The sequence below is a fragment of the Paroedura picta genome, chromosome 4 (genome assembly GCF_049243985.1).
Source record: "Paroedura picta isolate Pp20150507F chromosome 4, Ppicta_v3.0, whole genome shotgun sequence".
NCBI classification, from domain to species: domain Eukaryota; kingdom Metazoa; phylum Chordata; class Lepidosauria; order Squamata; family Gekkonidae; genus Paroedura; species Paroedura picta.
Window position 1 is genome coordinate 90,977,789 of NC_135372.1, and position 25,214 is coordinate 91,003,002.

The 25,214-nt window shown below is 43.4% G+C and overlaps 1 protein-coding gene across 14 annotated transcripts in view; it reads right to left on the bottom strand.

Moving 5' to 3' along the window:
• SZT2 (SZT2 subunit of KICSTOR complex) overlaps window positions 1–25,214 on the bottom strand; it is an 84,481-nt gene that overhangs the window by 55,745 nt on the left and 3,522 nt on the right. For 8 of the 14 annotated variants that reach the window (XM_077334094.1, XM_077334097.1, XM_077334099.1 and 5 more), the window contains exons 2-15: window positions 23,286–23,411; window positions 22,926–23,099; window positions 21,426–21,611; window positions 18,847–18,978; window positions 13,859–14,018; window positions 13,489–13,595; window positions 12,354–12,564; window positions 9,618–9,788; window positions 7,389–7,620; window positions 6,801–6,930; window positions 3,489–3,631; window positions 3,172–3,324; window positions 2,232–2,346; window positions 643–848 (exon numbers count right to left, since the gene is read on the bottom strand). In XM_077334094.1, coding sequence (XP_077190209.1) covers window positions 643–848; window positions 2,232–2,346; window positions 3,172–3,324; window positions 3,489–3,631; window positions 6,801–6,930; window positions 7,389–7,620; window positions 9,618–9,788; window positions 12,354–12,564; window positions 13,489–13,595; window positions 13,859–14,018; window positions 18,847–18,978; window positions 21,426–21,611; window positions 22,926–23,099; window positions 23,286–23,411 — 2,246 coding nt within the window. Of the gene's footprint in view, window positions 1–642; window positions 849–2,231; window positions 2,347–3,171; window positions 3,325–3,488; window positions 3,632–6,800; window positions 6,931–7,388; window positions 7,621–9,617; window positions 9,789–12,353; window positions 12,565–13,488; window positions 13,596–13,858; window positions 14,019–14,091; window positions 14,131–18,846; window positions 18,979–21,425; window positions 21,612–22,925; window positions 23,100–23,285; window positions 23,412–25,214 lie in introns of those variants that run through there. The other 6 variants (XM_077334103.1, XM_077334101.1, XM_077334098.1 and 3 more) reach the window with 3 other exon arrangements.

Below are 25,214 nucleotides of genomic sequence, written 5' to 3' on the forward strand. Positions count from 1 at the left end.
ATCTGGAGGACCACAGGTTGACTACCCCTGCTTTAGACCTTTGTTTTCTTGAACCAATAAAAGGGGTCCTTGGCTGACAAAAAAAATATGCTATTTACTGCCTCTGGCACAACACTCGCAGAGAGGCTCAAGGGGGTAGCAGGTGAAATTAATTGGATAAAATTAATTCAAAAGAAAATGGGATGAAATTAATTCAAAAGAAATTCCATCTCAACATCCAGAAGAAGTTCCTGACAGAGCAGTTTCTCAGTGGACCAGGCTTCCTCGGGAGGTGGTGGGTTCTCCATCTTTGGAGATTTTTAAACAGAGGCTGGATAGCAATCTGACGGAAAGGCTGATTCTGTGAAGGCTTAAGGGGGTGGCAGGTTACAGTGGATGAGTGATAGGGTTGTGAGTTTCCTGCATAGTGCAGGGGGTTGGACTCGATGACCCAGGAGGTTCCTCCCAACTCTATTCTATTATTCTATCAGGCTATCAAATTCCAGAAGCCTCAACCTGCAGAACAATTCTGACATTCAATATACCTGTGTCTGCATTTCTGACTTCTTCCCAAAGCTTATCTGCTACAGACAAGCTTTGGGAAGTTTTCAGGAATGAATGTCCTTTGGCTGTAAACAACTATATGTGCCCCATCCCTGTTACCTGATGAGGAGCTTCTCCAAAGGCTTGTGCAGCACTATAAGGCAAGGCCTGTCTGACAGGGTTGGTTGGGCCCCAGAGACAGGTGGTGACTTGGATGGTGAGCTGCTGCCCAGGACTTTCCGCTTCACTTTTGGAGTGGCCTCCTTACTCTGAACTCTGTGGGGAAAACGCAGCTGCAGGATACGATCTCGTAATTCTTCCACTATCTGTTGAAGTCAACAAACACACATAAAAATAACTGATCACGTATCAAGAACAGCTGACAGGGAGCTGGTCTTAGGACCTCTCTCTACAGAGGCCATAATGAGCAATACTGAAATCGGGAAAGTTTGGAATACAAACCTCCCACAGTCCATCACGCTTCTCCCCAATGTGAGGGGAGCTGAGATACCTCCAAATGTGGCCTGGGTTTATTCTCACTCACATCAGGGTTTGCTCTGTTGCTGCTGCTGCCGCTACCACCACCACCACCACCCTGCCCATAGCCAGGTATCAGAAGGGAAGGGATGAGAGAGGACCTGTGGGGTTTATGTAAGTCAGAAGATCACAGTTTCTACTTCTTTTCTGAAATCTTTCATTTTAAGTTCTTACGAGGAAAGACTGCAAAAAATCAAATATAAATGAACTTAACCAAAGGGAGTTTGCTCATCACTAGCCAGCTCAGTTCCACAATCTGTCCAATGCTACTTTGCTTTGGCGAACATTATTACCCTCCATATCAGACAACATTTAAAACTAGTAATCAAGCCCGCTGTACCTAAAATACAGCGGGTGCTAGGCATGGGAGCCCCTGGCAGTCGCGCGGAGCACAGCTTCTGGGGGCTCCCTGCCTGATGTTGTGATGCAGTTTATTAATTTGATACTCAGTTACTTTTGCCTTATATTTGTACTCTTATGATCCCTGTTCCATTGTCTGAAGAAGTGTGCCTGCACACAAAAGCTCATGTCTTGAATAAATCTGTGTTGGACTCAAATTTTGTAGCCCTGCAAATGTGTTTCTTTTCAAGACGTCTGCCTACAAACTGTCAGCAGGTCCAGCAAGATCTTGATCAGCACCAGAAATGCCATACAATTTGAGAGGAATTTTCTATCAAAAGCTTGCCTATCATTGGGAAAGGCAAGGCTGAGGTATCCCAGCTAGTGTTGAGTACTAATTCCATTGTTAGTTACCCTGGAAGTGAAATTTCTAATCTAAAACCCCAAGAATGGATTCAAGAAGCAGTTAAAAGCCCAAGAGAAAGCTTTGCTCTTTGGAAGTGCTTACGCATTCAACATCAGTCAAACAGATGTCTATCCAGATCCTGCTTGTCGAATAGATGTTTTGCTTCTCTTTTAGTATACACCAGTGAGGCTTACTGCTCTGGCCTGGATAGCCCAGGCTAACCTGACCTCATCAGATCTTATAAGCTAAGCAGAGTTGGACCTAGTGAGCATTTGAATGGGGGACCAAGGATGCTATGCAATGGCAAACTGCCTCTGAACATCTTGTCCTGAAAACCCCACAAGGTCATTAAAAGTTGGCTGTGACGACCCTCCACCCCCCAAAAAACCCCTATATTAAGACCCAAGGAATGAAATCTGGTGCTTACTTTGTTCCTGATCTTTGCAAGTGTTCCAATAGGGAACCCCAGCCGAAGAACCATGCAGGGTGCTTTGGAAATTATCCGTACCACGTAAAATGAAAAAGGAAGCAGATCCTCTGAGCTGTAAAATGGAGAAACAACAAACAGTGTGTGGAATAGTTTCACAAAGATAATAAGCATCAATGTAGGCCTGACAAAGAGCCTCTTGTGGCGCAGAGTGGTAAGGCAGCTGTCTGAAAGCTTTGCTCATAAGGCTGGGAGTTCAATCCCAGCAGCCGGCTCAAGGTTGACTCAGCCTTCCATCCTTCCGAGGTCGGTAAAATAAGTACCCAGCTTGCTGGGGGGTAAACGGTCATGACTGGGGAAGGCACTGGCAAACCACCCCGTATTGAGTCTGCCATGAAAACGCTAGAGGGCGTCACCCCAAGGGTCAGACATGACTCGGTGCTTGCACAGGGGATACCTTTACCTTTACCTTTAGGCCTGACAAAGAATTTTTACACTAGAGCTACTACCCTCTTTAAAAAAGAAAAATGCAAGGTTAGTTGTATGGGGGCAGGGTTGGATTTTTTCCTATATTCTGATAAGGCAGTCCAGTGATCTCTCCAGTTATGAAATTTCGCATAGGTCCTGCCAGGCCAACCAGGTTTCCTTCTTTGACTGAGTGATAAGCTTACTAGATCATGGAAACTCAGTTGATGTTGTTTCCCTGGATTTCAGTAAGGCTTTTGACAAGGTTCCCCTTGACGTTCTGATGGATAAATTGGAGGGCTGCAGACTGGATTTTCGGATAATTAGGTGGATAGGGAGTTGGTTAGAAAACTGCACCCAAAGAGGGGCTGTCAACAGTATTTCATCAGATTGGAGGGAGGATGCCATGGGGCTCAGTACTGGGTCCTCAGCTGGCCTTAGAAGGCAGCGGTTAAGCCCTATTTCATGACCTCACCTGCGCATGAGCTTGACGTAGGAGTAGCCTTCCACCAACACAAAGCTACTCCAGTCACGGAGCAAAGACGTTAGTGCGGAGTGTGAGATGCGGCATTGGATAGTGCTATAGCGGCCATTGTTGCCTGGGGTGTGCAAATGCTTTGGAACCGGCCTGTGAATATACCAAAGAGTTACTACACACTGTTCAGGGAAATCTACCTCCCAAACAACACAACACAGCCACTCAGCCACATGAGATGCTTCATGGTGCAAAGCCTGCCATCTCTGTGTATGCTTCCACAACAGAAGCCCCCCAGCAACCCACCCTGCACGTACATGTCATGCTCCAAGAGAATAACAATGCGGTGCATATGCAGCCACCGCTGCCAGAAATTGGCATCCATGGAAAGGATGGGCTTCCAATAAGCAGCAAACTGTGAGTGGCTGGAGTCTGAGCTGCTGTGCTGCAGTGACAGTACCTGAAACGAACAAAATCCTCCATAAATCTCTTTCCTCTGAGAGAAGCCCCATTCATCTCTGGAAGGCAGAGCCACAGTAAGCATTTAAGCACGAAGGTCAATGATGCAATCCCCAAGGGAGCTCATAACAGTATTTGTTAGGTCACAAATCTGACAGCAAACTCACTAACTTCTGCCGCTATATGGCCTGGATTCCATCATGCATGTGAGAAGGCTCTCCTAAGAGCATATTCAATACATTGTAAGAACAGACCAAGAAATGCCTCACATCTTTCCCCTCCGGCATTCCATTCTGCCATTTGCCCCCACTCTGATCACAGAAAGAGCTGCTATTGAGACTGTCTGTGACTGACACACCACAGTCCTTGATGTTATTTATCTGGTGGTCAAATGATTGAGTGAGAGAGAAATGAATTGGCCAAATGTACACTATCTGTTGCATTAGCCGCACTTTGCTCCAAATCAACAATATTTAGAAAACTTTTACAAATAACTAGTTAAATCAGAAATGCTACCATACAGAAATGCTACAATATATAGAATCACCAAAGTGATGGCTCTTCGTGTGCAGAGTTTGTAGGAAGGATATATACAATTACATGTGCTCAAAAGAGGTAACTGCCCCCAAACCTAAAGAGATCCAGTAGGTTTTGCCTACAGAATAATCATGAGAAACATCTTTTTGATTAGCTGTCATAGCCAAAGCAATGCAGATACATCAGAAGCAGCAAAGTAAATATAAATACAAAGAAAAATCATATTATTTACCTAATTAACTGATAATAGAGACAGATATTCTAGAGGCCACTAGAATTCAACCTAATGCCTTTCTGCAAAGTAGGAATAGGTTAGGCATTTCCACAGAAGACATCTGATGCTGTTTGGAAGTGAGGTTCTCCCCCACTCCCTGCAAGCACTGATATGCATTTGTGAACCTCCTAAAGTTACAGCAGCTTTCCTCCAATCTTTCTCAAACTTGTTTTGCTGTAAAGAGAATTGCCAGGTGGGTAAAAACATTGAGATTCTGCCAGCTCTGCTAACAAGGCAGCTCCATCCCCTCCTAGTGGCCACCCATCTGCATGATTACGGGGCTCTTTCATTTTTAAAAATTAGAATCATAGAATAATGGAGTTTGAAGGGACCTCATGGGTCATCTAGTTCAACCCCCTGCACTATGCAGGACACTCACAACCCTATAACTCATCCACTGTAACCTGCCACCCCCTTAAGCTTTCACAGAATCAGCCTCTCTGTCAGATGGCTATCCAGCCTCTGTTTAAAAATTTCCAAAAATGGAGAACCCACCACCTCCTGAGAAAGCCTGTTCCACTGAGAAACCGCTCTGTCGGGAACTTCTTCCTGATGTTCACACGGAATTTCTTTTGAATTAATGTCATCCCATTCTGGTCTGTCCCTCTGGGGCAAAAGAGAACAACTCTGCTCCATCTTCTATTAGAACAATCTACGTATCAGGTTCTAGGAATCTCCAGCATTTATTAAAAACAAAGTCTCTAGCCTTTTGATTGTGAAAATATAAAGGCAACTAAAGGAGCTAGAGAGTTAAAAATGAAAGCTGGGAATTCAGAGAACCTGACACACAGATTCAATTGCCAATTTTAAAAAAGTCTGCTTTGGTGTTCTGGGGTGGGGCTGCTACCAAGGAACTGAGACAGAAAAACAATGACAAAATGTGCCATATGAAAGTCCTGTTGCTCCAGCACCATACTGACCGCCTCAACAGCAGCAGCAGTTGATATACGAATGACATGTCCGTGAATACCATCACTCCTATTAAAACAGACTATCAAGATCTGGAGAGGAAGCTCAAGCAAATGGTGACACAAATTTCCCCTGGATTCAATCTTGCCTGTCAAGGGAAGAGGAATGTGTCGGGAGAGGAAGATAATGGAGGTGAATCAGTGGCTATGTAGCTGGTGCCGGCAGGAGGGATTGGGTTTCTGGGACCATGGGATAGGCTTACTTGAAGGCCTACTAGCACCTGATGGACTGCACTTGTCAAAGCTGGGGAAGAATGTGTTTGGCAGGAACCTGGGGAGATTCATCAGGAGAGCTTTAAACCGAAGCCACAAGGGGAAGAAGACATTCAACATAGAGAGTGTAAAGAAGGAGACCAATCAGGGGCAGCCCAACCAGGAAGGCCAGCTCATAGGGAACTAAAAGTAAAAGGATTCAGATGCCTTTATACTAATGCCTGAAGCATGGGCAATAAGAAGGAAGAACTGGAACTTCTCATGCTGATGGAAATGTATGATCTAGTAGGCCTCACAGGAACTTGGTGGAATGATTCTCATGACTGGAATGTAATGGTGGATGGATATGAATTGTTCAGAAAAAACAGAATAGATCGAAGAGGTGGAGAAGTGGCACTGTATGTGAGGAAAGGGCTTACCTGTCAGGAAATTCTAGTGAACGAGAATTCAGTTGATGTCGTTTACAATTCAGTTGATGTCGTTTACTTGGATTTTAGTAAAGCTTTTGATAAGGTTCCTCATGATGTTCCTCATGAGCAACAAGATGATACTGGGTCAGACTGTGAAACTAAGCAGGCCAAGTTACAATCTTTAAATTGGAGTACTGTGTTCAGTTTTGGGCACCCCAGTTGAAGAGGCATGTAGACAAACTGGAACGTGTCCAGAGGAGGGCAACAAAGATGGTGAGAGGTTTGGAGATCAAGACATATGAAGAAAGGTTGGGAGAGCTTGGTCTGTTTAGCCTGGAGAGGAGATGACTGAGAGGGGACTTAATAACCATCTTCAAGTACTTAAAAGGCTGCCATATTGAGAATGGAGCAGAGTTGTTCTCTCTTGCCCTGGAGGGATGGACCAGAACCAATGGGATGAAATTAATTCAAAAGAAATTCCATCTCAACATCCGGAAGAATTTCCTGACAGTTAGAGCGGTTTCTCAGTGGAACAGGCTTCCTCGGGAGGTGGTAGTTTCTCCATCTTTGGACATTTTAAAAAAGAGGCTAGATAGCCATCTGACAGAGAGGCTGATTCTGTGAAGATTCAAGGGGGTGGCAGGTTACAGTGGATGAGCGATAGGGTTGTGAGTGTCCTGCATAGTGCAGGGTGTTGGACTAGATGACCCATGAGGTCCCTTCTAACTCTATGATTCTATGAAATGTTCAGGTGAGAAGATAGCATACCGGTGTGGTGGATCCTGGAGGAATGTAGAACAGTGGCACCCCATTTCTTGTGCTTTCGGGGATGGTGAAGTGTTCTGGGACATTATCAAATGACTGCAGGTGAACCAGCATCTGATCAGTTTGGTTGATGCTGAAAAAATAAAATCACTGCAAACAGTTTCAAAGACACACAGTATCACATTAATCTACCTGGGATTATTACTGTCTCTCCACTGGTTATTTCCCCATATGTAGAGCCGAGTCGTTTGCTCAATAATGAAGTTATCTTCTCTCCCACATAGGAAATCAGAGAACAAAATGTTTTTGAGAGCAGAAGCAAGTCAGAAATGCAGCAGTGCTCCTGAGGTCAGAAAATATTTTCTTCATTCAACTAGCAATTTATGTACCATGATTTCAACAGGGAAGAGATGTGTGCTGCTTGAATCCACTGAAAGGAAGTGTGTGTGTGTGTGTTTGTGAGAGAGAGAGAGAGAGAGAGAGAGAGAGAGAGAGAGAGAGAGAGAGAGAGAGAGAGAGAGAGAGAGAGAGAGATTTCCATTCCACTAGTGGGGTAAGCACAAGGAAATGCCGTTGTGAAGCCAGACTCACCTCTGCAGGGTGTTCCAGAAGCGGCGAATCACAGTTGTGCGGTACAAGCTAGTGATGGGCTTCCTCATGGTGCAGCTGATGTCATGCAAGATATCATAGCTGCCTTCCATAGTCACTTCAACCCATGTGCTACGTTTAGAAGGATCTAGAGGCCATGAAGACACTGCCAGGTACTCAATCCTCATATTGTGCTTCCACAAAAGGACCAGCTTCACTTCTAGCTGAGCACCACCTGCAATGAATAGAGAGGGACTATGAATAACTATGTCCCTGTGAGGACTATAGCTCTGCACCCACACTTGCCCCATCCCAAGGCATTTGCTGCAGCACTCTTAAGAATGAAAGACATGCCCCCCCCCAAAGGGTCCTGAATATTTGCTTCTAATACATACCATATCAAAGCTAGCACCAGCTCAGGAGCAAGACACTCAAATCCGTTTGCTTTTTCTTAACAAGGACTCCTAGCAGCTGACTCTTATTGGCTCTCCTGTCTTTCTTCACAATAATTTTCCTTTACAATAATTTTTCCATGGTATGATTTGAGAGCATGGGACTCTAGGGTCTCTCAGCCAAGCCTGTGCCTTCCCCAATAAATCAATAGCCCATAATATTTCTGCAGAAAAGCAACTAGGAAAATCGCTCAAAGCTCCCCTACAGTTAAGAAGGAATCTGCTTCAGCAGCAGTTTTGAGACTGGCTTTAATCTCTTATTTCATGCAAAGACCCCCTAAGGTAACTATAAAACATTTTATTACAACAAAGCAATTCAATTTTTTAGGGATTTTTGAGGCAGACAACCTTTCTGACTCTATGACAGCAATGACTGTTTTGTTTCTTTCTCCATTTAGAAGTTCTGTTTGTCATGACCCCCATCCAACCAGTTGAGTGACTCTGACTCAGAGTCCTCAAGGGATGAATCCAAGGAGCCAAGGTCAGTGGCTGTGGAGTCCTGGAGGACCAGCGAAGTACAGGCCTCTGTTGACAATGAACTACAAGCACTGGAGGCCATCATGCCAGAGCATGCAAGATAAACCTTGCCATGAGCCCCTGAGGTAGCTCCCAAGCCTTCACAGTGCAGCACTCAAACCCAGGCCTGTTGCACCCCAGGATTCTCTCCCACTCTGCAGGAAAGATGGCTGCAGAGGGCACAGGCTGAGGTGGCATGGAGGAAGCACCAGACTTGCAGTGCAGAATCTAGCAGTTCAGCTAGAATAATGTGATGCTGGCAGTGGGTTCTATATAAAATCAAACCCGCTCTTGCCCTAGAAACTAAAATAACTAAACTGAAGCTATTTTACTTTAGTCACATTATGAGAAGACAAGAATCACGGAAAAGGACCATAATGCTAGGAAAAGTTGAAGGCAGCAGGAAAAGAGGGAGATTCAACATGAGATTGATTCAATAAAGGAAGCCACAGCCCTTACCTTGCAAGACCTAAGCAAGGCTGTTAATGTTAAGACATTGTGGAAGTCATTAATTCATAGAGTCGCCATGAGTTGGAAGTGACTTGACAGCACTTAACATATAAAATAACAAACCATGATTTGAACATATAAAATAGCAAACCATGATTTGTCATTGTGTCTGAAAGCAGCCCAAATCAGGCTATAACTTCTCAACATTTTGTTACCATTATGCAGCATCAAGTTGGAAAACTGAACTTTAAAGCTACTGTGACCTTCAGCTATTCTCATGAGTACAGTCACTTCCTTTCTCTAATGCTTTGCAACTGAGGCTCTGACACCTTGTAGTACTCTAGTTACACCACTGGGAAGAAGCATTGTGCAGGGAGACAGAGTAACTTTATGGATAGCACTGGCTTATGACTACTCTGCTTAGTCTCCCCAAAACAGCAAGAACGGGCAAGAACTTGGCACTCCTAATGTCTTTAGTGTCTTCAAAAGAAGTCTTTTACAGGAAAAGACCCACAAGAAGGCAAAATATTTTTGGTATATTTATATCTTGCCTCTTGTTCAAAAATTGGGAAGGAAACCTCAAAACAAGGCCATGGGGTAGGCTGGAGCTAGGCCAGCTGGTAAACTTCATAGAAGAATTGGAATCTGAACTGCAGTTCTTCATATCCTGTCCAACACTGCAGCCAGTAAACCACGCAGGTTCTTAAGAGGACCCCAGATGGCATGTACATTGTGTGTACCAGCTGCACTCCTGGTTTTGAGACTGGCCATTTACTGGCCTAATTCACAAAGCAGAATAGCACCAAAAAGTCACCTTTTGTAATGCTGATTTCACGAATACTATAACCTTCTCGTAGCCGGACAGAGATTATGCTGATAAGGTCGGCGTGCACTTCTTTTTCTGTGTGCTTCTTCCGCCTCATAGCCAGGGCAGGATTGCTGCTTGCAGAAACAAGGTGTTCATTGAACAGTCTGTGCTGGGACACTGCAAGAACAGCAGATATTCATACAACAGTCACGTCTACCATATCTCTCACATCTACCCAAACAGGAGGCTCCAAAGCACCTTGGGAGGGGTACTTGCAGTCACTATCAAGCAGACTACAGGAGTTTTAACTGTAGGCTGAGAGACAAACACCCATGCTTTGAAGGGATAAGTTCCAATACAGAGGCTACGCAGGAGGTGTCTGATGCATTGTCTGTTCTCAATGGCCCCTCTGGGCAGAGGCATGCATCTCACAGATTTCCCTTTTTGCTCTCCCTCATCATTTATTTACTCATTTTTAACACAGTGAAGGAATACTGTCCCTTTAATTTAAATCCTCAGTACCTTTCCTACTTGTGGAGCCTGTCTGTTGGTCCAGCCTCACCTAGAGAGTGGCTTTGGCTGGATCTGCTCTTGATCATAGAATCATAGAATCATAGAGTTGGAAGGGGCCATACAGGCCATCTAGTCCAACCCCCTGCTCAACGCAGGATTAGCCCTAAGCATCCTAAAGCATCCAAGAAAAGTGTGTATCCAACCTTTGCTTGAAGACTGCCAGTGAGGGGGAGCTCACCACCTCCTTAGGCAGCCTATTCCACTGCTGAACTACTCTGACTGTGAAAAACTTTTTCCTGATATCTAGCCTATATCGTTGTACTTAAAGTTTAAACCCATTACTGCGTGTCCTCTCCTCTGCAGCCAGCAGAAACAGCATCCTGCCCTCCTCCAAGTGACAACCTTTCAAATACTTAAAGAGGGCTATCATGTCCCCTCTCAACCTCCTTTTCTCCAGGCTGAACATTCCCAAGTCCCTCAACCTATCTTCATAGGGCTTGGTCCCTTGGCCCCAGATCATCTTCGTCGCTCTCCTCTGTACCCTTTCAATTTTATCGATGTCCTTCTTGAACTGAGGCCTCCAGAACTGCACACAGTACTCCAGGTGTGGTCTGACCAGCGCCATATACAATGGGACTATGACATCTTGTGATTTTGATGTGATGCCTCTGTTGATACAGCCCAAAATGGCATTTGCCTTTTTTACCGCTACATCACACTGCCTGCTCATGTTTAGTTTACAATCCACAAGTACCCCAAGGTCTCGTTCACACACAGTGCTACCTAGAAGCGTATCCCCCATCCAGTAGGCATGCTTTTCATTTTTCTGACCCAGATGCAGAACTTTACACTTATCTTTATTAAATTGCATCTTGTTCTCATTTGCCCATTTTTCCATTGTGTTCAGATCTCGTTGAACTCTGTCTCTATCTTCCGGAGTATTTGCCAGTCCTCCCAATTTGGTGTCATCTGCAAACTTGATGAGTAGTCCCTCCACCCCCTCATCTAGATCATTAATAAATATGTTAAAAAGTACCGGGCCGAGCACCGAACCCTGAGGTACCCCGCTACTCACCTCTCTCCAGTCTGATGAAACACCATTGACAACAACTCTTTGAGTGCGGTTCTCTAACCAATGTCCACTTTGATGTCCACTTTGCCTCCAGTCCTAGAGCCTCTTCCTTCATTGGGAACCATCTCCACTCGTTTCTCGAGCAAGCTGCCTGCAGATAGCCCTTCCCCTGGCCCACCCTTGGCAGCCTCCTTTCCTTGCAGTCCTTCCTTCCCACTCCCAGCTGGGCCTGCTTTTTACCAAGTTTTTGCCTGGGGAGGGGAGGCTGCCCTACCTGCTGTAGTCCCATTCATCCCTTACTAATATTCAGCCAGGCTGGTGATATCGTTATCATAACAAAGGAAGAGTCTGGGGGTCTTGTTAGGCATTGAATTACTTCTTAAAAAGCAGGTTCCTGTTGTGGCACAGTGTTCCGTTTCTATTTCTCTCTTGCATGTACATATTTTTGGATAGAGCAGACCTTGACATGTTAACCCATGCATCAGTAACTACCTGACTTGTATGTACAGTACTACAGATGGGACTACCCTTGAAAACAACCTAGAAACTGCAGCTAGTACAGAATGTGGCTGCCTGATTGTTCACTAAACTGGGATCTTATCAAACTAGCAATATAGCAATGTTGCTGGGACAATGTTGCTGGGACTTTAAGTTATCAATATTGACCTTTAAAAGAAGAGTTGGTTTTTATACTTGGCTTTTCACTGCCTGAAGGAGTCTCAAAGTGGCTTACAATCGTCTTCCCTCCCTCTCTCAACCAGATTAGAAGCCGCTGTTCTTAACCACTACACCATGCTTGTTCTTAAAGGTCTTTAGGAGCACAGATCCACATACCAAAAAGACTGCCTCTGGCCTTATAAGCCCACCCATCTGATAAGGTCAAGTCAACAGAATTTGTCTGATGAGCCCATTCTGCTGTCAGACTTAAATTGCTAAGAGCAGGATGTCTCAATTGAACGTTCCTATCTTTTGGCATGTACTGCTTAGTTCTGTCAGCTCATATTCTTATAGACAAAGAATAAATGACAGACTCACAATCTGGTATGAAGCCTATCATGTTTACTATTTGGATGAGGCAACACTAATGCACAATCAGTCATCTACTACTGGCAAGGAGAGGGTGGATAAGCTTTCCATTCCACGTAAGTTAAGCTCACCACAGTAATACTCAGGATTCAGGGATTCCCCGCTGCGTAGAAAGGTGTACAGGAGAAAAGCCCTGTGATAGACATTCAGATCCAAACTAGAAGGCTCCACTTCAGGGCACGTTGAAAGGTATGTGCCAAATGTTGCCATGGCAATGAACTTCATGAGTTCCACATTGGGGACATGCCCAAAACTGCAGTCATAGGAGTAGACTCCTCCCACCTGAGGAGAAACAGAAAATATACACAAGTAATGATTGCTTTCTCTGGCATCATTTCTACCCTTTATTTCTTATATATGCTCTTGGCCCATTCAGACCTCAAACAATAGGGAGGGTTTCCAAATATACGGTTCTCCAACACCTACAGCAATTGACTCATGAACATATCTGTAAGTATGCAATCACTAGTCTTGCAAGGTTTTGAATGCTTATATAAATATGCAAATTTAAAGTTGTGCAATGCTCATCAGTGAGATGACGCAAAGAAAAAAGATTCAGATCAACCCCCGTAATAAGCATCAACATTTGCCTTAACTTTCTTTCCACATTTCTTACTCTTAAGCTTCAGGAACTAGCTGTCCATCTTCCAGTTCACCTATTAAAGTAACTTTTGTTTGTCCTGTGGATGTATTAATAAATTACTGGACAGTTAAATAATTATAAGTATTGGATAACAGGTATTAACAGGGAAGTGAAAGTTCAAATATCCAGTTGATATGAGGTCAGTGCTAAGTAGGGGCTTTACAATTGATCAAAAAGCAAGATGAAACATGCACAGAGATGGTTACTGTGAGCAAGATGTGGGACTGCTGGTGAATGAGTTCAAGGTATGTTTTCAACAACACTGGAAAATGTAGTAGGCTACTTCTATTAGTAGGTGACTGTTAGTTAATTGTAGCTCACTTGTTAGTTGAATGTTATCACACCTCTAACCAATATCTAGTTGCACACTAAAGATGACAGATGGAAACACATTAAGGGCTGGATCAATCCAGACATGCAGATAGTAATTTTCTTGCCAGAATTTTTACATTGCTGAGGCAGATAACCCCTGGAATGTCATGCCCCAGGAAATTGCCCAGTTTGCCTCTAAACCATATATACTAAGGAATTCAGTGCCTGCCACCATCCCATTCCTCCAGCACCTGAACAAAGGAGCAAGCCACTGTGCCACTGCGCAGTTGGTTGAGTAGTGTCTCACAGACAGCTACATCCGGGACACTGGTGACACCATCTGTGATCACAATAATACCTGCAAAAAACAAGCAGAGACAGTTAGATGAAGGAAGATGTTTCTTGTGGAATGCAAGAATTCTGAGACAGATATGTGCTGATAAAAAGGGCAGAGAAATAATTACTTTAAACTAGAGAAAATGTGAAATAACTTCTTTCTCAAAGTCTCAGGACGAAGATACTGTACAAGATTCATTCCAAGTATTCCTGTCCACAGGCAGAGGCTGGCCTCAATGCCCCATTGCCCTTGCTCTTTTGTCTGTCTGATTGCAATAGACTAACCTGCACTGGAGTTACAGGGCAGCAGCTGCAGTGCTAGAATTCCCTGCCGAATCATGCTGACAAGTCCAACATCAGCAGTGACCATGGATACTCCCAATTTCCTCCCTGAGGGCTCCTGGGGATCACATAAACGCTCCTGGTTAAGAGATGACAAATCCACCTGAAATAAGAAATCAAAAGTCTGTAAGCCCCATCCAGAATATTTCAATTGCACTGTGGTATGCAAATCTCACATTCCAGCAGAAAGGGTTTCCCATAATTCTGGCCCATCCATCACAAAGTACTGAATAGCTGCCTCTTGCACTTCTGCTGTATTCCTAGGTTTAAGGTACCAAGTTTCTAAAATGAAAGCAAGATGACGCTTAATAGTACACTTGCACAGCATGACTGAAATGTCCAAAGTCCTATTCCCTGTGCTTCCAGCCTCTTTAAAGTTTGCCTGAAGTCTGGCAGAAACACGTCTACCTTGGAGGCATGCTATTATCACAGAATACGGTAACAGCAGCTGAATGCCTTCATAATAAAAACAGTTTTGGGGGATTCTGGCAGCCCATTGTGCATTGTTAGCATTTACATTAACCCTCGTAGGAGGTTTGCAGCAAGATGACAACTAAATAAACAAAAGCTCAAAACCCCTTTGTTCTGCAAACAAGCAGCATCACAGCTCTTTCATGTGAGAAATTATAGAGTAATTAGTACATGCTGGTATAAGTATACCTTTAGATAGTTTCAGGTACAATCCTGGCCTGAGGCCACCCTTCCAATTACCTTGCCTCCACCCCAACATTGGTTTCAGTGCTGTTGACCCTTTTCTGTTCTTCTTAAAAGCATATTATCTTAAGCAAGCATCTGGGACAAATCCCAGAAACCAGAACCCGAAGAGAAAAGGCTAAATAACAAGACACACAATCCAGTATTGCTTTCATCTAGTTGCTTCCAATTCCAGAAACTAGTTATTAGGGTATATTATATTTGTCATCAGTGCAGAACAGAAGAACAGGACAGTGACGGTGATTGGGGTACCAAAAAGGTCCAAGGTACTACACAACACTAAGAAACCTGTGGTTGCTCTCTTGAATAGAAGAAATAAAGAGCTCCTATGGTTTGCTCTGATTTAATTTCTTGACTTAATTTTCATTGCTACAGGTACATTTCAGAATACACATGTAACTAACTCAGTCCAGGGACGCTGCTCATATAGCTCAAGTACTTGCCAGACATTTAAGTCTTGTTTGGACAGGTCTAGTCCTCAACAGGCCTCAGAGTGATCCAGGCTGCACATCCACTGGGCCCCTCTGCTGAGCAGTTATTTCTTGCCCCTGATAGGAAGCAAATTTGCAACACTGCTGTTCGATACCATCAAATATAACCCCAAAATATACCAGAAGTTGCAAGATGCACATCAAGGCACAGCCCAAATATCTGAATTCAACTAAAGATGTTGTCCATTCCCTGAATTTAAAGTAAAATACAAACCAGTCCTTTTTAAAAAATAGAAGGACCTTCCTCACAACCAATTGCTAGAGGGGAGGGGAATGGAAAAAGAGACAAACATGCAAAAATTGAGCAGCATATTCAGAAAAAGTATAGCACATTTGGAAAAATATTGTTTTAAATGTGAGAAGCACTATCATTTTGCAAGATACTTCCAAACTGGAGCATAAAAAAACAAAGAGAAGTGCACACAGTTGAAGATACTCCAAATAAGAAATTTTATGCTGGTATAGTAGAAGCAGGAAGAACAAGGCTAAATTTTGCCAATGCAGGTGAGACTGTCATACCATCTAAACTGGACATGGATGCTCAAGTGAACATACTATCTGAACAGGATTATAGAAACTTGTCAGAAAGGCCAAAACTAGAAACATGGAAAATCAACATTTGTGGTTACTCTAGAACAAAAAATGGGAAGCAGCACTGCAAACAAAGAAGTATTAGATTCAGTTGCTAGTCAAATCCTATTAGGTTAGACATATTTGTGTTACTGTATCATACTAACGAAGGATATAAGGCATTCAAATAAAGAGACCAACATTTGCTTACAGGACTATTAACAAAACAATGACAATATGTTATCCACCTGTGCAGGAAAGTGCCATTTGTCCTTTGTGAGAAACTGAAATCTGACCTCAAGCAGATGGAGGACCTCTGTATGCAGTAAAAAATTATTAAAAACCAACAGACTAGGTAAGCCCTTTAGTACTCCTGGGAGGACATAATAGCCAGCTGACCATATATTTGGATCCAAGAGACATTAATGATGATCACTTCCCATTGCCAACTAGAGGGGTGATAATGGCTCAATTTGCATCTGGATGATGCTTCAGAATGTGAGCAGTAGAAGTCAAAAGAAAAAAGGTCAAATTGCGTTTGCCTAGTACTCTATGGAGACTGGAGAAGAGTGAATGTTATCCCAATCATCAAAAAAGGGAAGGAGAGATGGTCCAGGAAACTACAAGCTAGTGAGTCTGACCTCAGTTGCAAGGAAGATATCGGAAAAGATTTTAAAGGGGGCAATCTGCAAATATCTGAAGGACAACATGGTGATCTGGGGAAGTTAGCATGGATTTGTCTCCAATGGAACCTGCCAGATCAGCCATCCCCAACCCGCGGGCCGCAGCCCGGTGGCGGGCCGCGAAGGCCATGGCGCCGGGCCACAGCTCCCTCTCCCCGCCCCCCCCCCGCAGTAAAAAACTTCCCAGGCCGCAAGCTTGCGGCCCGGGAAGCTTCTTACTGCAGGAGGGGGAGAGAGGGAATCAGGCCCGCGCCCACGCATTGCGCATGTGCGGGCTGGCTGCGCATGCGCACCTGCGCGGGCGGGCAGTTGCCCTGCCGATCCCCAGCCTCAAAAAGGTTGGGGACCACTGTACTAGATTGTAGAAAGTCAGCTGATGTTGTTTACCAGGATTTCAGTAAGAGTCCCATCAAGATTCCCTATGATGTCCTGATGGGTAATCTGGAGCCCTGCAGGATTTTTGGATGGTTAGGGGGATAGGGAACTGGTTAGAAAACACCCAAGGAGTAGTTGTCAAAGGTGTTTCATCAGATTGGAGGGAGATGAGCAGTGGGGTGCCACAGGGTTCAGTCCTGGGTCCAGTAATTTTCAACATTTTTATCTATGATCTTGATGAGGGGGTGGAGGAATTAAATTTGCAGATGACAACAAATTGGAAGGAGTAAAGAACACCTCAGAAGAGACAGATTTTAACAAGATATGAATGTGGATGGAAGATACACTTCTGGGTAGCAGTGTCTATGAACGAGATCTTGGGGTACCTGTGAACTGTAAGCTAAATATGAGCAGTGTGATGTCATGGTAAAGAAGGTAAATGCCTTCTTGGGTTGTTATCAACAGAGGCATCACATCGAAATTACAAGATGTCATTGTTCTGCTGTGTACTGCATTGATCAGACCACATCTGGAGTGTTGTGTGCAATTCTGGAGGCATCACTTCAAAAAGGAAGTGGACAAAATTGAGAGTGTGCAGAGGAGAGTGAAGAGTATGATGGGGACCAAGCCCTATGAGGAGAGGCTAAGGGACTAGGGAATGTTCAGCCTGGAGGAGGTCGAGAGGGGACATGATTACTTTCTCTAAATATTTGAAAGGCTGTTACTCGGAGGAGGGCAGGGAAAGGTTCTTGTTGGCAGCAGAGGATAACATTCGCAGTAACGGCTTTAAACTACAAGTAGAACGATACTGGCTAGATATTTGGGGGGGGGGAATTCCACAGTCAGAGTAGTTCAGCAATGGACTCAAACTGCCTAAGGAGGTAGTGATCTCCCCCTCACTGATGGTCTCCCCCTCACTGCCCAGGAGCAGCTGGGCAGACACTTATCATGGATGCTTTAGGCTGATCCTGCACTTGTGACCCCTACGGCCCTTTCCAACTTTATGTTTTTATGATTCATTCCTGTCAGTTTCTAACCAGTGAGACTGAGGCAATGGTGCTGGAGCAACTGGCTGAGGAGCCTCATTGCTCCATCATCTCTAGTGCTGCTCTGTCAATGCACGTAAGTATCTGCACATGGGCCCACACTCACCTATTATATGATTTATGTATGATAAACACAATTTAACTTACGATACTAAGAGTTGGAGATCATTTTTATAGATAACGTTTTCATTTTGTAATGTTAGTATCTATGATTGATACAAGATATTGCTTTGTTATTGTATGATAGTCAAGGGAAAGACTGGCAGAATTTACTCGTTTGAGCAGGGGTTTGCAACATGTTGCTGGTGGGCACCATTGTGTCCACTGACACTTTTCCTGGTGCCTGCCAGTGCCAAGTGCTTTTAGACAGTAGGTGGGGCTTTTCCCAGAAAAGCTTTTTATTGGCTTTGCAGATTTAAAAAATGTTACTTTGGAAGCAGTTGCCACCACAGTGCAAGGATCGTCACTGTGTGAAGGAAGGTAAGATGCGGCAGCCATTTTGTGGCTAGTTACATTTCCTATGGGAATCATTTTGAGGCTCTGCCCATTTAGGCTAAAAATGTTGGGGGACCTCTGATTTAGAGAGTCTCCTATATTTAATAGTGTTGGACCCAAAAATAATGCAGTGTGCAAATCTACAATATAAAGGCCATCATCTTTAAAAGCCCTCCCCACATGGAAGTGAAGGCTAGTTTGGTATAGTGGTTAGTATCAGAATAGGATTTGGGAGACCTAGGTTCAAATCCCCACTGTGCTACAGAAGTTTGCTGGCCACTCACAAATTCTCAGTCTAGCCTATGTCATAGGGGTGTTGTGAGGATAAAACAGAGGAGAAGAGAACAATGTAAACGGCTTTGGGTCTCTATCAGGGAGAAAGCCAGGGTATAAATAAAAGAAACATAAAAGCTACTAAAATCCAACTTAAAAAAAAATCTATGCTTTTCCGAGGAGTATGTTTCCAGCATGGTTAGAGAGACAGATCCACGGGCTGAAAGAGATACCAATATGATAACTTCTCCCATTCACTGAAGTAACTGAGAGGACCCTCTTACCTGAGTTCTGGGCTCATACTGTTGCTGAAGCATCTCAGCCACTTTGTTTTCAAAAGCACACAGTTGTCTGTAAACTTGCTGCAGGAAACTCTCTGTTTTAGTCTCATCCAACAGACAACCCTGGAAGAGCACCTGAAATATGTACAGTGTAAAGCAAGTATTCTCAAGTATTCTAACAGATATCATTAAATGATATTCCCTGAAGAAAAAGAATTTCTGGGTTAAAATAATAGGATACAGGATATATGTAATCTCATCAACGATGTAAATCACTGTCCTGTTTACCTTGCTTCAAATGTTATATTACAACACATTTTACAAACGTCCCCTCCCCTTTGCTTAACAAGATTCAGGGAATAAACTTAATTTTTTGAATTGGACAGTGTTGTCTGTGTCCTGAAAGTGAATACCAGTTTTCATTCCGTTATCTCAATTGTCAAGAGGAAAGCCACACTTCAATGTATATTGAATCTTTCATTCCACCTTCCTTAAGAACATCCACGCAAGCTGAACAGGAATATGAACTTCAATGGAAAATTGTACCAGCGTCATTGATACTCCAGTGTTCCACAAAGACACCGCTACAAACTTACACCACCACAAAATGCCAAATAGGAAAATGAAGCTAAAACTCGCACTTTGTTAAGTCAAAGGTGGTTATGTTATAGCACTTTTCTGGCTTTGTATAACAACAGAACTTTCCAGTCGGCACTGATAAAATTGTTCTGACCGAGCAGTGATATCAGGGCTCTCTCAGTCTCACCCACCCCACAGGGTGTCTGCTGTGGGGAGAGGAATGGGAAGGCAACTGTAAGCCGCTTTGAGCCTCCTTCGGGTAGGGAAAAGCGGCATATAAGAACCAACTCTTCTTCTACCCTACCCCCCCCAAAAAAAATTTCAGCAATCATCCAATTCAGATATGTCACCCAGTCATTTATCTGTCAAGTCAGTTGCCCTACCAAACAGTAAGCCATGAATGTTTTACTACCAACCATGCATTAACCAGCAGCAAACCTAATGCATTTTGGCCTCAACCATAAAAAACATAAAAAGAGGGAGGAGATGATAGACAGGCATTATTTGCCTGTCTGCTCATCATTTTATCATCCTACCTTCCTATTTTTCCTTCACCACCTCATTGAACTCCTCTAGCTCTCTACTTCTGCCCTTCAGTGACAGATTGTGACAAAAATGTGGGCTGATGCAAGACACACAGAAAACACATCAAAGCAGGAAAAGGAACCAAATCTCCAAAACAAAAAGGAGAAAATAACCTGACCCAAACAAATCAAAAACTTAAAAAGGTCAACAGCAAGGAAATATATGCAAATGTTCTAAATGTGTAATATTTCCATTTCTGAATTTTGATTTTAGCTAACCTAAATAATTCTTAGAGTGATAACCAAAATGCCATGTGTAGGTTTTATTAGGATGAAAGTTGCAATCCTTTCCATGGCACACCACATTGCAGCATCACTTAAAGCACATTATAATGATGAAAGAGTGTAAGATTACATGAAAATCCATAGCTTATCAGACTCTATCCACTCTGCTGTCATTTGTGCAATTGTGAAAGGATTACAACAGTAAAAAAGTTGCCTGTACGCCTAGACACTTTTCCTTCTTTCCTTTTTCCTTCTTCCCTTATATAAATGTGACATACTGTGTCATAAGTCAGTAGTCCTCAAGCTTTTTATCAGCGGGGACCAGTCAACGCTTGACAATTTTACTGAGGCCCGGGGGGGTAGTCTTTTGCTGAGGGACTTTACTACCACCGCCTGAGCCCCTGCTCCACTTGCTTTCCCGCTGGCACCCCTGACTTCCCGCCGCCCGCTGGGGGGCCCTGCCAGCAGCAGCTGCGCAGTGCCACGCTGAGGAGGAGCCCCAGCCATGGCGGCCGCTAAAGAGCACCAAAGGTGAGCCAGCAGCAGAGTGGCAGGGCAGCCCCCGAGGCAGCAGCCAGGGAGGAGGACGAGGAGGAACTGTGGCCCGGTCCCGACTGGTCTCCGGACCGGGGGTTGGGGACCACTGTCATAGGTGAACCTGGATCCAACTTCAATTATTTCATATGCTTTGTTAGGTCTACTACAGCTCAGTTCCACTTGTACAATTCCAGTTAGCCACATAAATTGGTCAATTTTGAAGGCAGACATTTGCCAATCATTTGTGGAGCAAGAACTGCCAATAAAAGTAACCAAAGTTTGTGGAAGAATTACAATAGTGTGCAACTAACAATGAGTTTCTAAGCAGAGTTACATTCTCCTAAGCCTATTGGCATCACTGGATTTAGAAATGTACAACTCTGCTATGGATTGCTCTGTGAGACTACTGTGAGGAAAAAGCATGATGATCAGCAGTAAAACTTCAGATTTTAGTTCACAGTTAGTTTGAAATATGAACATATGTACAGTGTCATGGAGCACATATCTGATTTGCAGCATATGTCCATAAATGCCTTCTAGGTTGCTTTTCCTAGCAGCAGGAAATTAAAACTATAGTCCAGCATGTCTTTGGGTCCCAAGGAGGATAGCACATTCTCATATAATTATGATGAAGAGACAGAAGGCACACAATTTTACCTGGTGTGTCGGTAGGCCAATGATGGAAGAATATGCTTGGATAGTAATAAAGATCTCAGGTTGATAGATAATGCCTGAGCCTGGGATTCGAAAGGGTTTCAACAAACCCACTAAGCATCGAGAAAGGGCATAGAATACTTCATCAAAAATTATCTCCCCTGTAGAATCATCCTGGAGGAGACAAAACTGAAAGGTAGTCAAACGTTTTGCCCACCTTGGTTCTAAGGTAGGTTTTCAATTAAGAGATGTGTTATAGAGTCACTCCTAGAAACAGCAGAGAGAGCACCTGAGTGAATGCCATCAGGACAGGAAATAGCTCCTAGATGGTTGTTCTTTTTGACAGATATAAAGTTTCTTAAACAAGCTTAAGAGGGGATACATTTCCAGCACAAGGAAGTAGAAAAGGGTGACAGAAGCACACAGCAGTGTTATTTTATTATTATAGGCTGATTTTCACTAGAGATTTTCACATTTTTATGGTTCAGTTTGTGGCTGAACCAGGAACCAAACCATGAACATATATGAATCAGGTTGGTTCACAAATCAAACTGGTTTTGTAATCCCTGCTTTCTGCTTCCAGCTGCTTTTGGTTTAATTGGCTGGGAGTAATTTAAATCACTGTTTTCTGCTTCCTGCAGCTTTCCACAGGGAGCAGAGGACAGTGATTTAAATGGCTCAGAGCCTAACTCAAGAAAGCCACTTTAAACAGCTGAGCCGCATGGGGGGAACTGCTCCACATGGTTCAGCTGTTTAAATGGGGCTTTCTTGGGCAATAAGCCCCAGAGACTGGCTGCTGCAGGAGCAATGGATCAGCTGTTTAAAAGGCTTTCTTGGGCAACAAGCCCCAGAGACTGGCTGCTGCAGGAGCAATGGATCAGCTGTTTAAAAGGCTTTCTTGGGCAGGCAGCACAGTCCAAGAAAGCCCCTTTAAACAGCTGAGCTATGCAGAGAAAACTGAACCCACTCCTAAGACCCTTTTTTTGCAAAAAGCTATGGGGAACAGGAAGCAAGGGTTTAAATAGTTCCAACTGTTCCTGTTCCCCACAGCTTTATGCAGAAAATGGAAAGCAGTAATTTAAATGGCCCCCAGACATTTAAACCAAATAGCTAAGCAAGCTGTTTTTCATGAAATGCAAAGGTTTAAGCCCGTGCTTTCTGCTTCTCATGAACGGCCATGAACTGAATCATATCTTGTCAAATTCATAGTGCTTCTTCAGTACATGAATATTGCTTCCCAAAGAGGTCAAAATTCATGATGAACTTTAGTTCATCAGTTGGTTTGTGCCCATCCCTAATTTTCATCCTTAACAAAATCTAGAGCACCTTTTAATGAAAATACTTGTGCCTAAAGGGGCAGTTATATAAATCTAACCAATCAATCAGAACTCACTATTAAACTTACAAAATAATTCAGTCATGTTGGTAGAAAGGGACATAGGGAAGAGCATGCATGTATATGCACTTAAAATGTTCAGTTATTTTGAAGACTGACAAACTTACCACAATCCCTGTAGAAGGACTCAAGTCTAGTTCAATCACAAAACGGTACTGGCGTGCAAAGAAGGTGACTTTTGTAGAAGGCACCAATAGGTAAGGTCTAGGCTGCACAGGCTCATCAGGCTGCCAGCTACTTGGTAGTATGCTGAGAATATCCAATTCACTGTCTGATTTTGCCTTCAGAAGGGGAAAAATGAACAGAGACACAAGTAAAACAAACAAAAAGAAATGGGCAAGTAAAAAAATCACAGGGATCTTTCCTGTAAAACTTTTCATTTCTCATCAACCCAAAACACATCTTACTTTATCCTTCTTGGGAATTTATCATTCAGAAATAGGCCTACATGTAGCTCACTCACTCACCAACTCTGATTCAGGCACTGCCATAATGACTTGATGCAAATGATTAAGAAACCAGGCCAGGCGTACATTGCGTGAAATCCGATAGTCTTTCTTCATCAAAAGAAAGACTTGCCCAGCCTCCTCTACCTGCAAGTAATAAAAGAAGACAACTTTTATCATGCAGCATGCTCAAATGCTTCTAGAATTTGTTAACAATTCTAACTTTTTAAAATTCTGCGACAAAAATATAATTGCTACATGAGGCAGACATGACTAGTAACAGTGGTCAAAACTAAACAAATGCACAAAGGTAGGAACAACAATGGCTCTTAGCTAAATACCATGGAATTCATCACTTTTTTCCCAGGTGGGTATCTCAAAACAACTTTCATCAGTCTTCTTTACTTGATTTCAATAAGGCTTATGATAAGGTTCTGCATGATATTGGCAAATTGGTAAAATGCAGTATGGATCCTATTATTGTTAGGTGGATCGAGAACTGGTTGACAGATTGCACCCAAAGGGTGCTTGTAATGATTCGTCAACTTCTTGGAGAGGAGTGATGAGTGGAGTGCCTCAGGGATCTGTCCTGGGTCCTGTGTTGTTCAACGTATTCATAAATAATTTGGATGAAGGAATAGAGGTGGTGATTATTCAATTTGCAGATGATACTAAACTGGGAGAGGTAGCAAGCACACCAGAAGACAGAATCAGGATACAGGATGATCTTGACAGGCTGGAAAACTGGGCTAAAATGAATAAAATGAATTTTAACAGTAAAAAATGTAAAGTTCTTCATTTTGGCAGGAAAAATCAAATGCATCACTATTGGATGTGTGAAACTTGTCACGGCAGTAGTATGTGTAAAAAGGATCTGGGGATCTTAGTAGTCCACACAGTCAGCAGTGTGACTCGGTAGCTAAAAAGGCAAATGGGATTTTGGACTATATTAAAAGAAGTATAGTGTCCAGATCATGTGAGGTGAAGTTACCACTTTACTCTGGTAAGACCTCACTTAGAATACTGTGTTCAGTTTTGGACACCACAACTACAGAAAGATGTTGAGAAACTGGAGTGTGTCCAGAGGGAGTGTGTCCAAAGATGTTGAGGTGTTTGGAGACCAAGTCACATGAGGAAAGGCTGAGGAAGCTTGGGCTGTTTAGCCTGGAGAGAAGGCAACTAAGAGGTAATATGGTAACCATCTTCAAATACTTGAGGGGCTGTCATATAGAAGATGGAGCAGAGTTGTTTTCTGGTGCATCAGAGGGTCAGACCAGAACCAATGGGTCGAAATTAATTAAAAAGAATTTTCGGCTAAACTTCCAGAAGAAGTTCCTGACGGAGTGGTTCCTCAATGGAACAGTCTTCTTCGGGAGGTGGTGAGTTCTCCTTTGGAAGTTTTTAAGCAGAGGCTACATAGTCATCTCACAGAAATGCTGATATTATGAACTTAGGCAGATTATGAGTGGGTGGGCAGGAAGGGATGTGCCAGTGTTTATCTCTTGTGGCCTTTCCTTGCATACCCAGGGAATTGCTAATCACCACTGTGGGATGGTAGGTGAATTTCTTCCAGGCCAGGCTGGATTCTGGAGATTTTTGGTGGAGGGATCAGTTGGGCATGAAACTGGGGTCACCGTGGGGGGGCAGGTGTGCAGGGGGGGTTGGACTAGATGGCCCTGGAGGTCCCTTCCAACTATATGATTCTATGATTCTCTCTTCTATGTTTATTCTTATCACAACCCTGTGATGCAGGCTAGGCTAAGAGTGTCTGACTGGCCCAAGGTCACCCAGCAAGCACCCATATTCTTCTGATATTCTGTCAAAATACATCAATGATTGTATTTCACCACAACCACCTTATAATTTTGAACAGAACAAATAAACTCGGCTTAAACAGCAACATATACAAATTAGGTAAAGCAGCATCTCTCATTAGATCTGTGACTGTGT